The following is a 15,054-nucleotide window of genomic DNA, read 5'->3' as shown; positions in this document are numbered from 1 at the left end:
GCTTAGGCTGTGGGCTGCTCCCCCTGCCTGCCAGCTACTTTATGTGCCTGCTTGCCTACATCATTTTCCCTTCACACATTGTCTGAGCCTCTGGGTCAACAAGTTGCATCAAAGCCAGCACCCAACCAAGCAGCAGCAGCTGCAGGCATGCACGTGCACAGCCTGGTTGCAGTGCCAGCCAAGCACTCGTCGTGCTGGCATTTGCCTCCTTGAGCAGTGAGTGCACCTCAAATCCCAGTGCCAAGGCACAGCCAAAATCCCACACCCCCGTGGGCAGGGTTGTACAGGCTGCAGGCAGCCGCAGGCAGAGTGGAGGGGTGGTGGCATGGAGACACCCACCCCTCCTGGCTCATTAGTGCTCCTAATCCTGGCTAATTGCATGTCATGGCACGGGGCAATGGGTGATGTTAGACGATGGTTGGGCATGGAGCAGCTCAGGGTAGAGCTCAGCCTTCCCCTGGTTTCATTTCATCAGGACTGAGCTTAGAACCAGGCAGATGATTTTATTTGCTGGTGTGAATGTGCTTTTGTTACAAGAAAGTTGGATGTAATTTTTACTACTGGATCAGATTTTGCCCTGATTTATATAATCAGTAAGATCCCATTGACGTCAATGGAGTTGCCTGGATATAAGTAAAGGCAGACTTTGGCCCCGGTGCTCATGTCATTTGTGGTAATAAAAGGAATGTCCTAATTCTCCTAAAGAGTAATTGGAGACCAAGAGCACAATTACTTTAACAAGTGTTTCCACTGCTTTTTTACTTGAAAATTGCATGAACTTTTTTTGTAGTTTTTAACCCCTTATTAATTTCCTTAAGCTAACTGAGTTGCCACTGTTGTAGATGAATATAATTACTTGATTTTCTCAGATCCATTACATTATGGGAAGCTTAAGAGATATACTCATATGTCATCTTTATTTTTACTGACGATCTTCCAAGATCATCTTCATGATGTAATTTGTATCATACCAGTCTGGTACAAATTTTCCAATAGCTCAAAAAGTTGCTCAAGAAAAATATCCAACTTGGAGATGTGTCTTCTCTAAAAGTACTAGTCATTTTAAGTCATAAGACTATGATACATTCAAACCGTGAATAACATTTTTCTTGGCCTGACAAGCACCTCTCCTTCAGACCGTGCAACAATGAATGGCTGGAGGTCTGTGGGGAGGCAGCTGCCAAAGGAAGTGCATTTGTACCTTCCAGAAGATGTTGCATCAGAGATAATGGGGAAGTAGCTCATTTCACAGAACCAACCAAACTCCCTGGTGCATTGGATGTTCCAAGTGCCCTGACGGTTTCTCAGAAAGATCTTACTGTAAATGCTGACAAAACCTCTACACAGAGCAACTGCCAGCATGTAAGAAAAAGATACTGTAACATGCATTATTTTACCACCAGACAAACACAGCCATTAAAAATGGCTTCGGCTGTTACATACTTGTATAGTGTAAAATTACTTTTGCTTTTATAAAGCATGACAATTAAAAATCATTTGCCTATCCAGAAAAGATGCAGTTCTTGTGATATTTCCATGTTCTGCTCATTAGCCTGCCAAAATCTAATTCTGGAAGAAAAAGCCCACTTCACAGACTCAAGTGGAGATGCAAATCTCCCCCTCTGGATTTCACTTTCATGCTCATACCAGTAAGAGTCTGTGCTTCAGCATGGAAATGTGTCTGAAGGTGACTTTACAATCATTAGCCTGCGATGTCTTTTCATCAAAAGCAATTTGTTCCAGATTTGAGCTAGTCACCTTCAAGAGGAAAATGCTGTGACTCTGCAAAGCTTCCTGCTCCTTCTGCTCAGAGCAATTTGGTCAGCACTCTGCAGACTCCCTTTCCCCACGTGCTCTGGCACAGCAAAATACACTGGCCACATGGCTCCAGAAAAGTTTGGCTAATACATCACCTCATAGCAATGTAGTCTAGAGATGCAGTAAAAGAGAAACAGTAGCTTCAGTGGTACCAAACAGTCTCTCTAAAATCTGAGATTAAATTTCATGTTAAATACAACTTTCTTAGGAAAATACCCAGCTGATCCATTACTTCATAGCCCTACAGTCTCTCACAGTCTGCTCCTCCCCTAGCACGCTGCTTGGATCAGCCGTGCTCATTTCCTGCTTTCCAGGAACTGATACGTTTTCAAATGCAGAAATGCAAAACTGAACATTTCAGATACATGGCCTGTATTTCTATCCCTGAAATGAATACCTCTGCTCAGCAATATGCCTGGGGACAAACAATGGAATCAGCTATGAAAGGGGAAGGCAGAAAGCAACCAGAAGTAAATTAGATTAAAACTTTCAAGCAAGAAAGGCATATGTTTCCCAAAAGCATCATCTAAACTAGCCATCAAATTCATGTTTCTTTCAAATCTTGGTGATTGTTAATGGAGTTCCCTCAGTACAAATGACAGAATTTATGTGATGCAACACCGTGACAAGATGCAGCACCTTACCTTCTACCTTGACCTGGGTGGGTCTGCAGGATGGGCATGGCAGCACTTGAAACTCTTCCGCCTGGTACATGGAGTAGTCAGTGCTCGCAACCACAACCCTGTCTCCCGGCTCCCATGAGCTCACATCATCCACCAGATTCAGGACTGTGCTGTTCACATTGGTGTCAATGGTTACCGTAAGCTTTGGTTTCACTGAAAAGCCAAAAGGGAAGGGTGGAGAAGTCAGTTAATCTTATCAGAAAGTGCCTCCTTGCCTGCTTTTTTTTTTTTTTTTTTTTTCCTTAAGTCTGGAACACCCCCAAAAACGGTAATTTCCAAGATAGTTAACTCTTCAAATCATGCTCATTACTAGCTTTGCCTTGGAAAGCAAACAAACAAGAAAGTGTTTTCTGTTAGTTGTAGGCAGGTGGATTTTCCACTAACCCCGTGGCTAAATTTAAAAGTAGCTCTGAGTGGCTCATTTTCACCACACCCACTTAGCAGTAGCTCCTGTGGGCACTGGGCATGGTTATTTACAGCTGCCAAGTGGTCTTTAACATAATGACTGTGTTTTCAAGCAAAATAACTGTCGGCCTGAACCTCCTTTTCCCGCCAGCTGAGCACTGAAGTATCCTAATGACCTGTCTCATGGCTAGGTTATGGACAGTGGTGTTGGAATTAATAACTTCAAAACAAAGTATTACTTTCAAAACCTGTTGTCTTTTCACATGCTGATTGACCAATCCTACGTCATCCTAAAATGTTTTAGCAAAAGTCAAGGTATTTAGGGGAAGGCACTTGCCAAGTATTTGCCATGGCACTGCCGGGTTTTTGAGACACCACCCTGCTACCTCTGTTAGGGCTCAGGAATTTTTCCTGAGATAAATCTTCAGCTGTTATATCTGTGTTCATGTCAACAGCCCAGCCAAAATTTTAGCTTGGGAACTTACTCTAGTTCTTACACTGAACAAGAGTCAGTCATCGGAAGGCAGTGTTTCTGCTGTTCCCTGGTGTGGATAATACCTATAGTGTCTGCCTCATGTGGAGTGCTCAATGGGGAAGACCCTATGGTTTTAGATATCAGAGGCAAAAATACTACACAAAATTCAGGTTCCTCAGATGGATTTTCTCTCTCTGCTCCTCCAAAGGGCACAAGAAATCTGGCTTTCAGACATGGGGCACGTACCAGAGCTGCCACACAGGAACCGTACTCTGTAGTTCCGGCAACCTTCACCTGTCTGGTCCTTGCCGTGGCACAGAAACCGATAGTCGTGGCCACTCTTGTAGAAAACCTCAGTTGTTAAATTAGCTCCATCAAGTGTCACGGCCTGGAATGAGAATAGAAATGTAAAATTAGTGATACACCGAGTTAAAGGGAATTTACTGGCATATCAGTGCCATCATAAGAGGCTTTTGCTTTCTTTTGGGTGATGCACAAGAGTTACATAACAAAACAGGATGACTGTTGCATGTGCTATCTAGCCGGCATCCCAGCTGGTGCTCCAGCACAGCTATTTTATGTGCAGACGGCAGAGATTATTGCTAGGTGTATGTTTCTCTTATATCTATATTAAGACCATGTGCTTTTTTTGGGAGGAGTACTCTGAGCTTCACTCACATCTGGTCTTGGTGCCCTAGATTTGCTCTGGCCATTCGTTTGAGGTCAGATGACAACACTGAACACAGATGCTTGTACCCAAATGAACCCATGCTTTCAAGGCTCTTACTGCACTGCCTCTTCTCATTGCTGGTGGCTGGACTATGCCTGAACCTTGCAGAAGAATGCAGTGGGGGGAGGCTGTTCTCATTTTTGTCCTTGCATAGATCAGTGGTAATTGCTCTCTGATCAAAAATCAAAACTGTTCCAAAACCCTTGTTCTAGAAGGAAGAAGAAGTGGCCTTTTTTTCATATACAAGTACCAGCCTGCAGGGCCAGCTCGAGGAGGAGGCTGTAGGATGTGCAGCCTCTCCTGTGCTTCTGCTGGGGCACATAACCCCTCAGGGTCATGGTAAATTTCACAGTCCAGCTCTATAGCTTGCAATTCTCTTGCTCTTTTCACAAAAATGTGATTTGTTGCATCGGGCAATCCAAATAAAACGTGCATTTTAACAAGGCAACAGGAGATAAGCCATTTTTCAATGAAGAGCCTCACACTGATTATTTCACTCATGCAGACCTTCCTCATTAATGCAGCCACTCTGCTGCCATGTATAGGATCAACACCATCATCTGCATCATCTGGAGGAATGTGCCTCTGGCTGCACTGTTTCTGTTATTATCATTGTATCTTCACATTTTTGTGTGCAGTGCAGTTGGAGCAGGCCAGCTGGGATAAATCAGCGTAACTTTATGAAGGCAATGAGCAACACCAGGTTGCACTACCTGAGGATTTGTTCTAAAATCTGCAGGATAAGCTAAAAAAATGTTGTTTTACTTTTAATATACATGGGGGGATAAAAAGTAACTGGCGTTGAAAAGAACAGAAAAAAAAGGTTTGATTCTGGAGCAGAAGAATGTATTTCTTGTTTCTTTTTTAATACACATGCTAAAAGGAGCCGTATCATACTGAACATCTGACCTCTGTTCTGAACTAAGTTGTCACTTCTAATACATGTATATGGAAGTTGAAATGAATGTGGATTTGCTAAGACCTGGCAGAAAGTTGTAGGGCAGTTTTTTCCTTTCTGTGCAGAGGAGATTCTTTATAACATCTAGCCTGGAAACTTTCACTCATACTGTCAGCATTCCCATTTACTTCAATAGCCGCATTCTTGTGAGTAAGGAAAATCCAGTGGTTCAGAGCATGCAGGAACCTCAGCCTCCCACAGATATGAAGTATTTTATTGTCTTTTGCTAGGCGATGCTTCTGTGGTAGCTGTTGTAGCAGGTAGACAGGCAAAGTATATTGCTAGCATTTGCCAAAAAAAAAAAAAAAAAAAGCCTTGAATTCGGTGCTTTCTTTTTTTTTTTTTTTTTTTTTTTTTTTTTTTTTTTAACTTAAAGAGGCTTTAGCAGTTGCAGAAAAGGTATATGATTTCTCCTCAGCATGCTGGCAAGATGGTGTAATTATAATGTTTAGCCCCAAACAGAATTCAAATTTCTTTCCACAGAGAAAAAACAACTGACTCCAAGAAATAGCTGCAAGCTCACTGACATTTTTTCCAACCTACTACAGCTGGTAGTTTTACCATCTCATTACACTCTGTGATTAATTTTTTAGGGAGGGTCCATTCCAGGACCATTTAAAAACTTTGAAATTTTCACGTATTTTTTTCCTGTAATCTGCCACCGGGGAACCACATATTTCATGATAGCATCTGTGCTGTCTATGACCCCATCTGTACTCCTTTCCATGCCAGAAGCCAGAATTTACTGAAAGGAGCTTAATTCTATAAACTTTTGTCTCAAAATGATACAAGAATGTATACCAGATCTGGTCAGTTATGCATTACGGCAACAAAATAAACAATGTCTTTTGTTTAGAAACAAAATTTACTGACAAATACAATATTTTGGGGTTTCAGTGTCACCCCACAGAGGACTCACCCCGTCTCTTCAAAGCAAGCAGTAAGCTAGCCTACCTGGATATCAATGGGTTGCCTACAGATTTTATCAGGATGAGCAGCTTTGAAGTCAGAAAGCTTCTCCATGTCCTTAGATCTTGCTTTATCAGGCTTCTCAAACCACTCTGTCCATTCTACATCTGGAAACAAGTGCAAACAAGAAAAGTCATTTGAAAATCATGCTTAATGCGTGAAGCATAATTTGATCTCAGATATAATTCACAAGTTTCTTCACTGATGATCTGATTCCTGCCTTTTCCTGCCAGTCTGTCAGCCACTTCTATGATTCTGGGAAGTGCAACCAGCCAAGGGAGAGAGGAATTATTAAAAGCTACATAATTGGAGTATGTAGTATGAGCATTATTAATAGTTATGGATTTTGGATCCGAGTCCTCCTTAGCTGCCTTTTTGGATTTTCAGATCAAGTTTCAGCCAGTTACTGTATGTTGTTTGAAACATGGACATGATGACTATGCATTCAAAAGAAATAAGAGGTTGTGTGTGATCTCTTAGATCATATGAGATGGAATTTCATACCCAGGGCAGCGGAGGAAAATAGATGCTAGTTATCCAACAAGTCCTGGAGACAACTGGGGAAAGAATCTGTGCACATACTTTACTTGCATTAGCAGCAACATAAATAGCAACTAGCAAGTCCACTCTTCCCAAATGTTAAAGTATTGCAGTAAAAAGGATGGTTCACATCATTTTTCAACTCTACTACTGGGTTAAACAGCAAACAGACCTCTTACCTTGAACCCACTCACTAGTCGAAGAGACATTAAAAAGTTCTCCATTCTCAGCTTTGAATAGTTTGAATACTTTGGCGACAGCTGACCCTTTGTGACCTGTTTTTTAAAAAAATGGTAAATAAATAAATGTCAGAACTCAATAAATGTCAGAACTGAATAGGCAATTGTCTGCATGTATATCTGTGTATTTTGGGTATATTATCCAGAATTAGCCCTGCAAAGCTTCCAGAGAAAGTTACTGATCTTGGAATGAGGCTTCAGACACTCATAACTGCCTGGACAATCAGGGGGAAAAATCTTCAAGATTCAAGAGGGTATTAAAAAAAAGCAACTACAAACCCCAATTATTTATAATATATTGCTATTTTTATTTGGTACTGTACTAAGCCATGTTGTTAGCTGCTCTTGAAAATGTCATGAAAAGCCACAGCAAGCCTCAGAAAACTTCAGCTAACAACAAAATGGTTTTGTGGGAGTTTTTGAGGTTACCAAAGCAGGATACACTGATCAAATTTTCAGCTGATGCAAAGTGGGCTTGTTCCATAGCTTTGTGTCAAAACAGGATGCAGAGTCTGAGCTCAACAGAGTTACAAGGATTTACGCTGGGGTAGGGTCACGCCTGTTACCTCACAGTTCAGATAACCCAGGTTATACCCCACACTCTGCTGCTTCAACTGCATTAATGGAAAGTAGTAAAATATCAAAACAGCATTAATTAAATATTCCAAACCACCAACTGTTTACAGCTTTCATGTAATACAATGTCAACTGAAAACGCCATTGACAAAATTAATCTCAGCCATAACTCCAGTAACTTCTGTAGATAATGTCAAGCCAGCAATTTGTGCATGAATTACCTTGGTATTCAATGTGGTCTTCAACAGAAGAGGAGGGATTTCCTTTAACAGTAATAAAACTCCATGGGTGCCTAGAAAATCAAAATGAGAAACGATCAATTTATGTCATGTACAAGATGCATATTTTTCACAGCATAACATTCTTGAATTTCTCAGGGGCACCTCACTCAAAACAGTCTGATTGATGTGACAGGCAGTTTGGTTAAAATTAAAAATATCTTAAGACTTCGTATTTCTTCAGTAAATGTATTACAAGATAAGGAATTTCAAAGACAAATCCCTTCTTAATACAGTCATACAACAAGCATGTTTCTCTTTTAAATGAGTGTTCAAAGAGGCTTGTGTGTGACAGACACATAGGACACCAGCAACTCCCTAAGGAGTCTGAAAATCTTTCTTTTGTGTGTATGTGTGCACTAAAAAACATGAAAAAAGCCAGTTCTGCTTAAGTAAATCTAGCTCATTCTGAAACCTTGTATATCACAATTGTCTTTGGAATGACCCATGAGAATTTCTAATAGACAGACTGGCTGGCAAAGGGCAATAAAAAATACCTAGATTGTCTCTGGGTGTCTAGTTTCCTCATTTTGAACATTGAACAAGGACAAAGGTTTATAAGTCTGAATTGTCTGTTCCCATCTGATCCTGTGTCAGAAATAAGTTCATTACTGCCTGATTGTTATTGGTTCAGCAGGCTCAATATCTATCAGCAATACTGGCAAATGAACACATGGTCGAGTAAGCAATGGAGACAGAGACTAAAGTACCTCCCAGCACTGGAAGTGAACCCAATTAATGGGGGTCAGGAGGGAGTTTTGTCTTTGAAGTAGAAGAAATTCTGGCATATCTGCTTTTCATGACTAACAGAATAACAAATATGCTTTTAGGGTTGTAGGGAGACTGTCACCCTTACCCTGGATTTAGCAAACAGCCCAGAGATTAAATCATGTCTCTATCGGTAAAAACACTGGGTGATTTCAATAGCATCAAGATTCACCCTTGAGTCTTGCAGGTCACCTTCCATTTACCATCTGCCTGGTTTAAGTGAAGTTACAAACCACCCTGGGACTTCGGAAGAAAACACAGACAGACATTGACAGATAGCACGCAGAGATCACCCCTGGGCTTTGCTGAGGTTCACGGCCATTCAGCGGCTGTGGCTCCCCGAAGCACGGCAGTCCCAGCAGTGTGTCCTCAGCACAGGACAGGCTCGGGGGAAGCTGCCAACACACAACTGCCTCGGGAGCCTGCCAGCCAGCCAGATGCTCCTGCTGGAAAACTTGTCCGTGTGCCAACTGCCAGCGGCACTGCCGGGCTATGATCTCCATCCAGGGAGAGAAGGGTATGGGGGGAGGAAGGACACTTTATCACTCAGCACGAAAGATAGGTCTTTTTTTTTTTTGTTGTTACCAAATTCAAAACAAGTGACAAAAAATAAAAATAAAAATCTAAAGAATAAGAAGCTAGCTAGTTCTGTAACTCAAGGTTTGGTCCCATTTCATATGTTACAGTACTTGTTTATCCCAGTCAGTTTATCACATAAAACAGTCCTAAAGTCATTCAACCCTAACATGTAAAAACACATGCAATCTGTTTTGGCTATTTGAAATGAAGGGACCAGTAAGTCCGGAGCCAAACCAGTGATATTTGGGTAGGATTCCAAAGAGAACAACTGTGTCATCAAGTGCTGAAAGGCTTTCTTTAATTTATTATTTGAAAAAATTAAAAAAATCATGCTTAAAGAGCAAATTCACTTTTCAAAAGGACAACAATAGAGGAAGAATGCAAGATTTTCCTTTCATTCCTAATGTTCTGGGCTCAAAGAGAATAAGCAACTGAAAGAGATGCCAGGAGCACAGAATTTTTTTGGAAAAATTAGCATTGCTCATTGGCTCTTCTGCAGCAACCGGAATTTGCACAACTTCACAATCTGGTTGAATATGGGGCAACTGGAGATAGGCAGGAATTTGGCCAAGTAACTCCCTCCAACGCCTCCATGAGAAAACCACCCAGCCTATGGCTCAACAGCCTGACTCACAAGGCACCTACCAAAACATGAAATAGAATGTCCCTATCTCAAAACCTTGCTTACACCATCATTGTCTCGGTGATGCCCAGGGCCAGCCCCAGCCATTGGCAGGGGGTTAGGTGGGACCGGCCAGCAACCCCCTGGTGCCAGGCAGTGAGCAGGTCCTGGCTGCCATTTGGACAATTTTTCAAAGCTGTTGAACTTATACTTTAAGAACATCCCTAAAAATACAATTTTTTAAAAAGCGCACCATGATATGGGTATTTTTGCACACATCAATACTCTGGTGGGAGATAATGATGACCAACTACTACTACATTATTGTACCCACAATGTCCCTATTATTTATATAGGGAAATATTGTGGTATTTGAGATAACAACATGACAAGGATTAGCTTTCTGAATACATACAGTAGCAATGCAGAAAGTCACACTTTAACACATGAATTTCTATGGTATTTCCATTATAAGCATTTACAGCAAAGTGAGAAACTAGCATTAAAACACCACAGAAGTCTAAAAACATCAAGAGCAATTTACTTTTATAAACATATGAGAAAACCATCATTATTTTTTTTTTTCCTGTTTCAGGCTTGGAAAAAAAGCATAATGTTTGAAAATCTTTTTTCTGTTTCCCTAATTTTAGTCTTTAAAAAGAAACCCAGCAGGCTCCTGGGCTTTAATATGGGTTCTGGGTATCTGAGAGGAAGTGTTGCACTGATGAAGATAGCCTGTGTCTGGAGACTATTTTGCAACCTTGTTTCTTTGAAATGCTCTACATGGCGCACAGAAGTCCCTGTAGTATTTTACACAACCTGTTCACCAGCTACTCCAAATCTTGTCCAACTGACACTTGTCTGCTCCAAAAGGCTGCTCTTCTAAATCACTTCTCCCTACAAAGCAGATATTTTTTTTCTTCATGTTCTGCAGTGACCCTCAGTGTCTGTACAGACCATTGTCCACAGAGAGACAGACATCCAGTTAAACAAACAAACAAGCCTACATAAATTCAGATAATCACACACAATTATAAAATGGTTACTGTTGGATAAATAGCAAATATTCTCATCAGTGTGTGCGCCAACACAGACAATGTATTGGCCACAGAATGGTTTACAGTTTGCAGCACAAATAAATGCATGCTAAATTTCCATGCTGCACAAGTCTCTAAATATGTACTGGACAAGCTGATGAGCAAGCTGTATGCATGTCTATAATGTATTTAGCCAGGGTTACAGGCCTATTATCCTACCCTGCTTAACATTCAGGCCATTCAATCCATTGTAGGTACATGGATATGCTTCTTAAATCTTTGGGGGATGACATGAAAATAAATAGGAATGAGTAACTTGTAAGGAAATAATATCTTGGAAAAATATATTTTTAATACAAATTGCATGCTTTTCCTCAATCTGCTAATAAAAATACCCAATATAGACACTGAGTGCATCTTAAACTATCCTATTAGCTGCTAAAACTTCATGTTGAAAGGTTTCCCTCTTTTTTTTTTTTTTTTTTTCCATGTGAAAGAACTTTGTGCCTTTGAGAGAGTGGAATTATTTGGACATCTGAGGAACATAATAAAGCCTCTGTGCTGGGAGAACTGGCAGGACTGGCACATACCTAAACCCAAGGTGGAGGAAATGCTTGCTGCCCAGTTTGGTCATTGCTTTCCTGGCCAAATCGTCCAAGTTTCTAGATCCTTCATCATTCACAGCAACTGACAGGATCATGCCATTTGCAACTCTGCCCAAATACTGGGCAAGACGTATGCTTTCCTCCTTTGCTCTGTACGTATCAAACCTAAAATTATTTAAAAAAAAAAAAAAAAATACTTCAAGTGATCATTGCAGCTCTAACAAGCACCACCATACTAAAAAGCAAGTGCTACAAAGAAATAACCTTTTTGTATTGTTTACAACAATAATATTATAGCATCGGAAAAGCATTTGTCTGAGACATTACAGGTTTGTTTTAAAGCAAATTGATTAAGCTCCAGCTAACACAATAGTGAGACAATAACACTACTTGCTATTTTACTATTTGGGTTTGGAGATTAGTAATCTAGAAAGAATTGCATATAGAGACAGTAACACCTATTTGAACTAGATGCTAAACCACATGCTTCTGAGCTTGCTGAGAAGCTGTCCCAACTTGTTCCCAAAGATCCTCAAATCTCGACAGCTGTAAAGTCACTCACCTATCTGAATGGACAACTTCTCCTGTCTTTGGGTCAATGACATGGACAATGACACCCCGATGGCCCCAGCTCCTTTCAAAGTAGTATCCACCTTCTTCCATGCCACCAGGATGAAGAGTCTTGTTTAAGAAAGTCCAGGACAATTTTTTCTTTCCATGGATCTCGAGAGTGCCACCCTTACTCACTCCAATGTACTTCCGCCCAAAGTAGGGATTCGGCTGGCTGCCGTCATCCGCTCTGCAACATGAAGGGAGGAAAAGATTCAATTTTGGTTTTGTACCTGATGGTCAAGAAACCTCTGCCCTTGTTCTGCTATAGCCCAAGGAGAGAAGCATCATGACTTGTAAAGCATTTTTTTTTTTCAATGACCTTAAGAATTGGCAATTGCTCATGCTCTACAGTAAATAAATTATTTGAAATAATACTAGCAACTATGGACCAGGAGCAATCTGGAACTCAAATTATATGTGTTATTTTCATTATATTCAGGCCTGGGGAGGCCTGAAGCCCAAACTGCACAACACAGTTATGTTTCTGATTTCCATAGGAAGTTAGGACCTTAACCAGGACTTGGTAAGCCTTAGTGGCTGTTAAAAATGAGTTTGGCATCCTTGAAAAGCTGAGTGATCCTGTACTAATCTGCAAGACATAAATGTCTTATCCTTTGGCTCACCTACTTCTCACTCTCACGCAGAACGAAAGGATGCTTAGGGAGGAGAATTTTCATAATAAAATAAATCTTCAGGCTTTAAGCCTATTCTGGAAAAATCTATGAATCAACTTGACTACAGCTGATTTTCTGGCATTCCTAAATACCCCAATGTACATCCCCCAGGAGATTTGAAACCAGAACCAAAACTGTGTCAATTATTAAAGGACATTTAAATTGTCTAACAAGCCAGTAAACTTTTTACAAAACATGCATGATAAATACTTCTGAGCAAATGTAATTTTAAGGAACATTTTTTTCTCTGTTGTGGAAGAGAGATATTGGAAAGTTCTAAGATAATATTTTATCATGCATACATACCGCCCATACAAGCTGATAACCACATTGCCTTGGTAAGGGCACATCTCACTGCCGATATGTAACTCTCCACCATTTTCGATGAGTATATGTCTAGTACGCAAAATGATAGGCTGCACATCGTCCTTAATGACCAATTTTCCTAAGTAGAAAAGGTTATGACATCTGCTTTAACATACAGAAACTCATCAGAGATTGTGACATCATTGTGCTAAAAAACAGTGCTGGGTTCTCATCTAATTTTTTGAAAAATTCTGCCCATTCTCAATAGAAATCCTAAAGACAGTAAATTTTTTTTACTCAGTCCAACTCTTGAAGAGTGCAATTAAGATTTGCTTGGAAGAGGATTCATTCAAAACCGAGACGGAAATTCAGAGTCAAGATGAATAAAAGCTATTTGTGCTAAAAGTCACCAGCAATGCTATGACTCTATCCTTAGAGACAGGGAAACCCATCTATATCTGCCCTGTCCTGAGACCCTGAGAACACAACAATTGCATTATGTTACAAGAACAATAATTTAGTAAAACATGTTTTTGAGGCAAAACGTGGAATAAAAACCAGTACATATAAGTACTTCTGCAAATTCTCCAGAAAAGATGATGAGTAGGTTAATTATAATGGCTACAGGACTGATAGCATCTCAGCTGCCACCCACCCTTGTACCAAATTAAAGCTGGGCTTGTCCAGCAGCCACCCAGTTCTCGGCAAGCAACAGGAACCTCTCCCAGCATGAGACATGGTGATCTAAATAGCCGGGGGGGAAAGCACTCTTTGCCCAGCCTTGCCGCCTTGGAGGCAGCAAGTTTTACCTCCATCAGCGATGTGGATCGAGTGGACAGTTGCAGAAGAAGAGAGAAGAAGCTTCCTGCCATTACGGATTTCAATGCGGTTTTCTTCGTTGTGACCTGGATTCCAGTTTTGTAGCTCAGGATCCTTATCAGGACATATCACAGCTGCTTCTGCTGAATAGAAGTGGAGAGTGAAGAGTTGCCACATGTTTGGTGCAAGACAGAGAGCTCCACATCTGGGCATCTTTAAGCACCAGTCTCGTACCCCCCTTGGCTGCCTCCCTGGAACACAGCAATAACTCAGGGCAGCAGTGTCCCTCTGGGTCATGACCAAAAGAAAACAAACAACAGTTTAAGCTGTGTGATCTTCTGTTTTCTGGAAGCATGGAAAATCCCACTGCTGGATGCAAAGGAGCCATGTGAAGGATGCAGTTTCCAGAAAACCACGAGAGAAAAGGCTGGAATAAAGCCCTCGCTGCAATGACATTCAGCTCTGTACTGACAAAAAGCCTTTCACAAGCTCAGGGAAGAGGTTGACAAAAGCTTAAAACAGGAGACACCTTTAAAAAGGCTACCTAACGCCCCTAAAATACTTGTGAGGTTTGAAAGTCTTTGTTTAAAGTTTAAAAAAATAATAATATTGAGATAGGTTTGCATACTGTGTTTTTTGTGGGGACAGGAAGTAATAGTGCTCAAATTATCACAAAAGCACCACACACCAAAAAATTACCAATCGATCCAGAAACAGAAATCCCACAAGAGAGAGACTCCGGCTTCATAAGCTTTTTCAGACAGAAGAGATAAGGACTCATTCTCTTTGATTACACACATCACTCATCTCTACATACATATTTGATTACAGGCTGCTGTGACGTGTTAGCTAAACTGCTCCCATACCAAATCCAAGTCTCATGTCATAAATATTTACTTAAGATAAAATATTTCCCTGATGTAATCTCACTTGATATGTGAGTTTCACATCTTATTCTAATCAACACAACTTCACAAGTGCAGGAGTCCCATGGGGGATGCATATTTTCTGGGGGCAGAAACCTTTCTAATCCTAGGAAGCTAAGGTCAGTGGAAGTTTGAACAATGAGCTCTGCCATCACAAGGGCTTGGGAGTTCTCACCAGCTCTCCAGTTTTTTAAAACAAAAACACCATAGCAAAACTACAGGAGCCACAAATCTGTGGCAATAGAAGTGGGATGAACCCCCTGACTTCAGCAGGATTATGGTTCTGCTCTTAGTAAAGTTTTTTGGTTTGTTTGTTTGTTTTTTCCCCATGGATGCTAGTGCTGTCAGTCAGCATCCTAATGCAAGGACAGCTCTGTGGACCCATGCAAGGAAACCTGTTCTGGTGCTGGTGCAGCTGGTGGAGGGCTGTTGTGT

At 40.9% G+C, this 15,054-nt stretch overlaps 1 protein-coding gene across 3 annotated transcripts in view; it reads right to left on the bottom strand.

The window, feature by feature from the left end:
- The window catches only part of CEMIP (cell migration inducing hyaluronidase 1), a 112,219-nt gene that overhangs the window by 38,115 nt on the left and 59,050 nt on the right, over nt 1-15,054 (bottom strand). For 2 of the 3 annotated variants that reach the window (XM_068695287.1, XM_068695286.1), the window contains 9 exons: nt 13,684-13,836; nt 12,875-13,013; nt 11,845-12,081; nt 11,268-11,447; nt 7,615-7,685; nt 6,758-6,853; nt 6,024-6,145; nt 3,628-3,769; nt 2,463-2,654 (listed from right to left, as the gene is read on the bottom strand). In XM_068695287.1, the coding sequence (XP_068551388.1) occupies nt 2,463-2,654; nt 3,628-3,769; nt 6,024-6,145; nt 6,758-6,853; nt 7,615-7,685; nt 11,268-11,447; nt 11,845-12,081; nt 12,875-13,013; nt 13,684-13,836 (1,332 nt within the window). The remainder of the gene's footprint in view (nt 1-2,462; nt 2,655-3,627; nt 3,770-6,023; nt 6,146-6,757; nt 6,854-7,614; nt 7,686-11,267; nt 11,448-11,844; nt 12,082-12,874; nt 13,014-13,683; nt 13,837-15,054) is intronic. The other variant, XM_068695288.1, reaches the window with a different exon arrangement.

The sequence above is a fragment of the Anas acuta genome, chromosome 12, assembly GCF_963932015.1.
Source record: "Anas acuta chromosome 12, bAnaAcu1.1, whole genome shotgun sequence".
NCBI lineage: Eukaryota > Metazoa > Chordata > Aves > Anseriformes > Anatidae > Anas > Anas acuta.
This window is presented reverse-complemented; position numbering and strand designations above follow the sequence as displayed.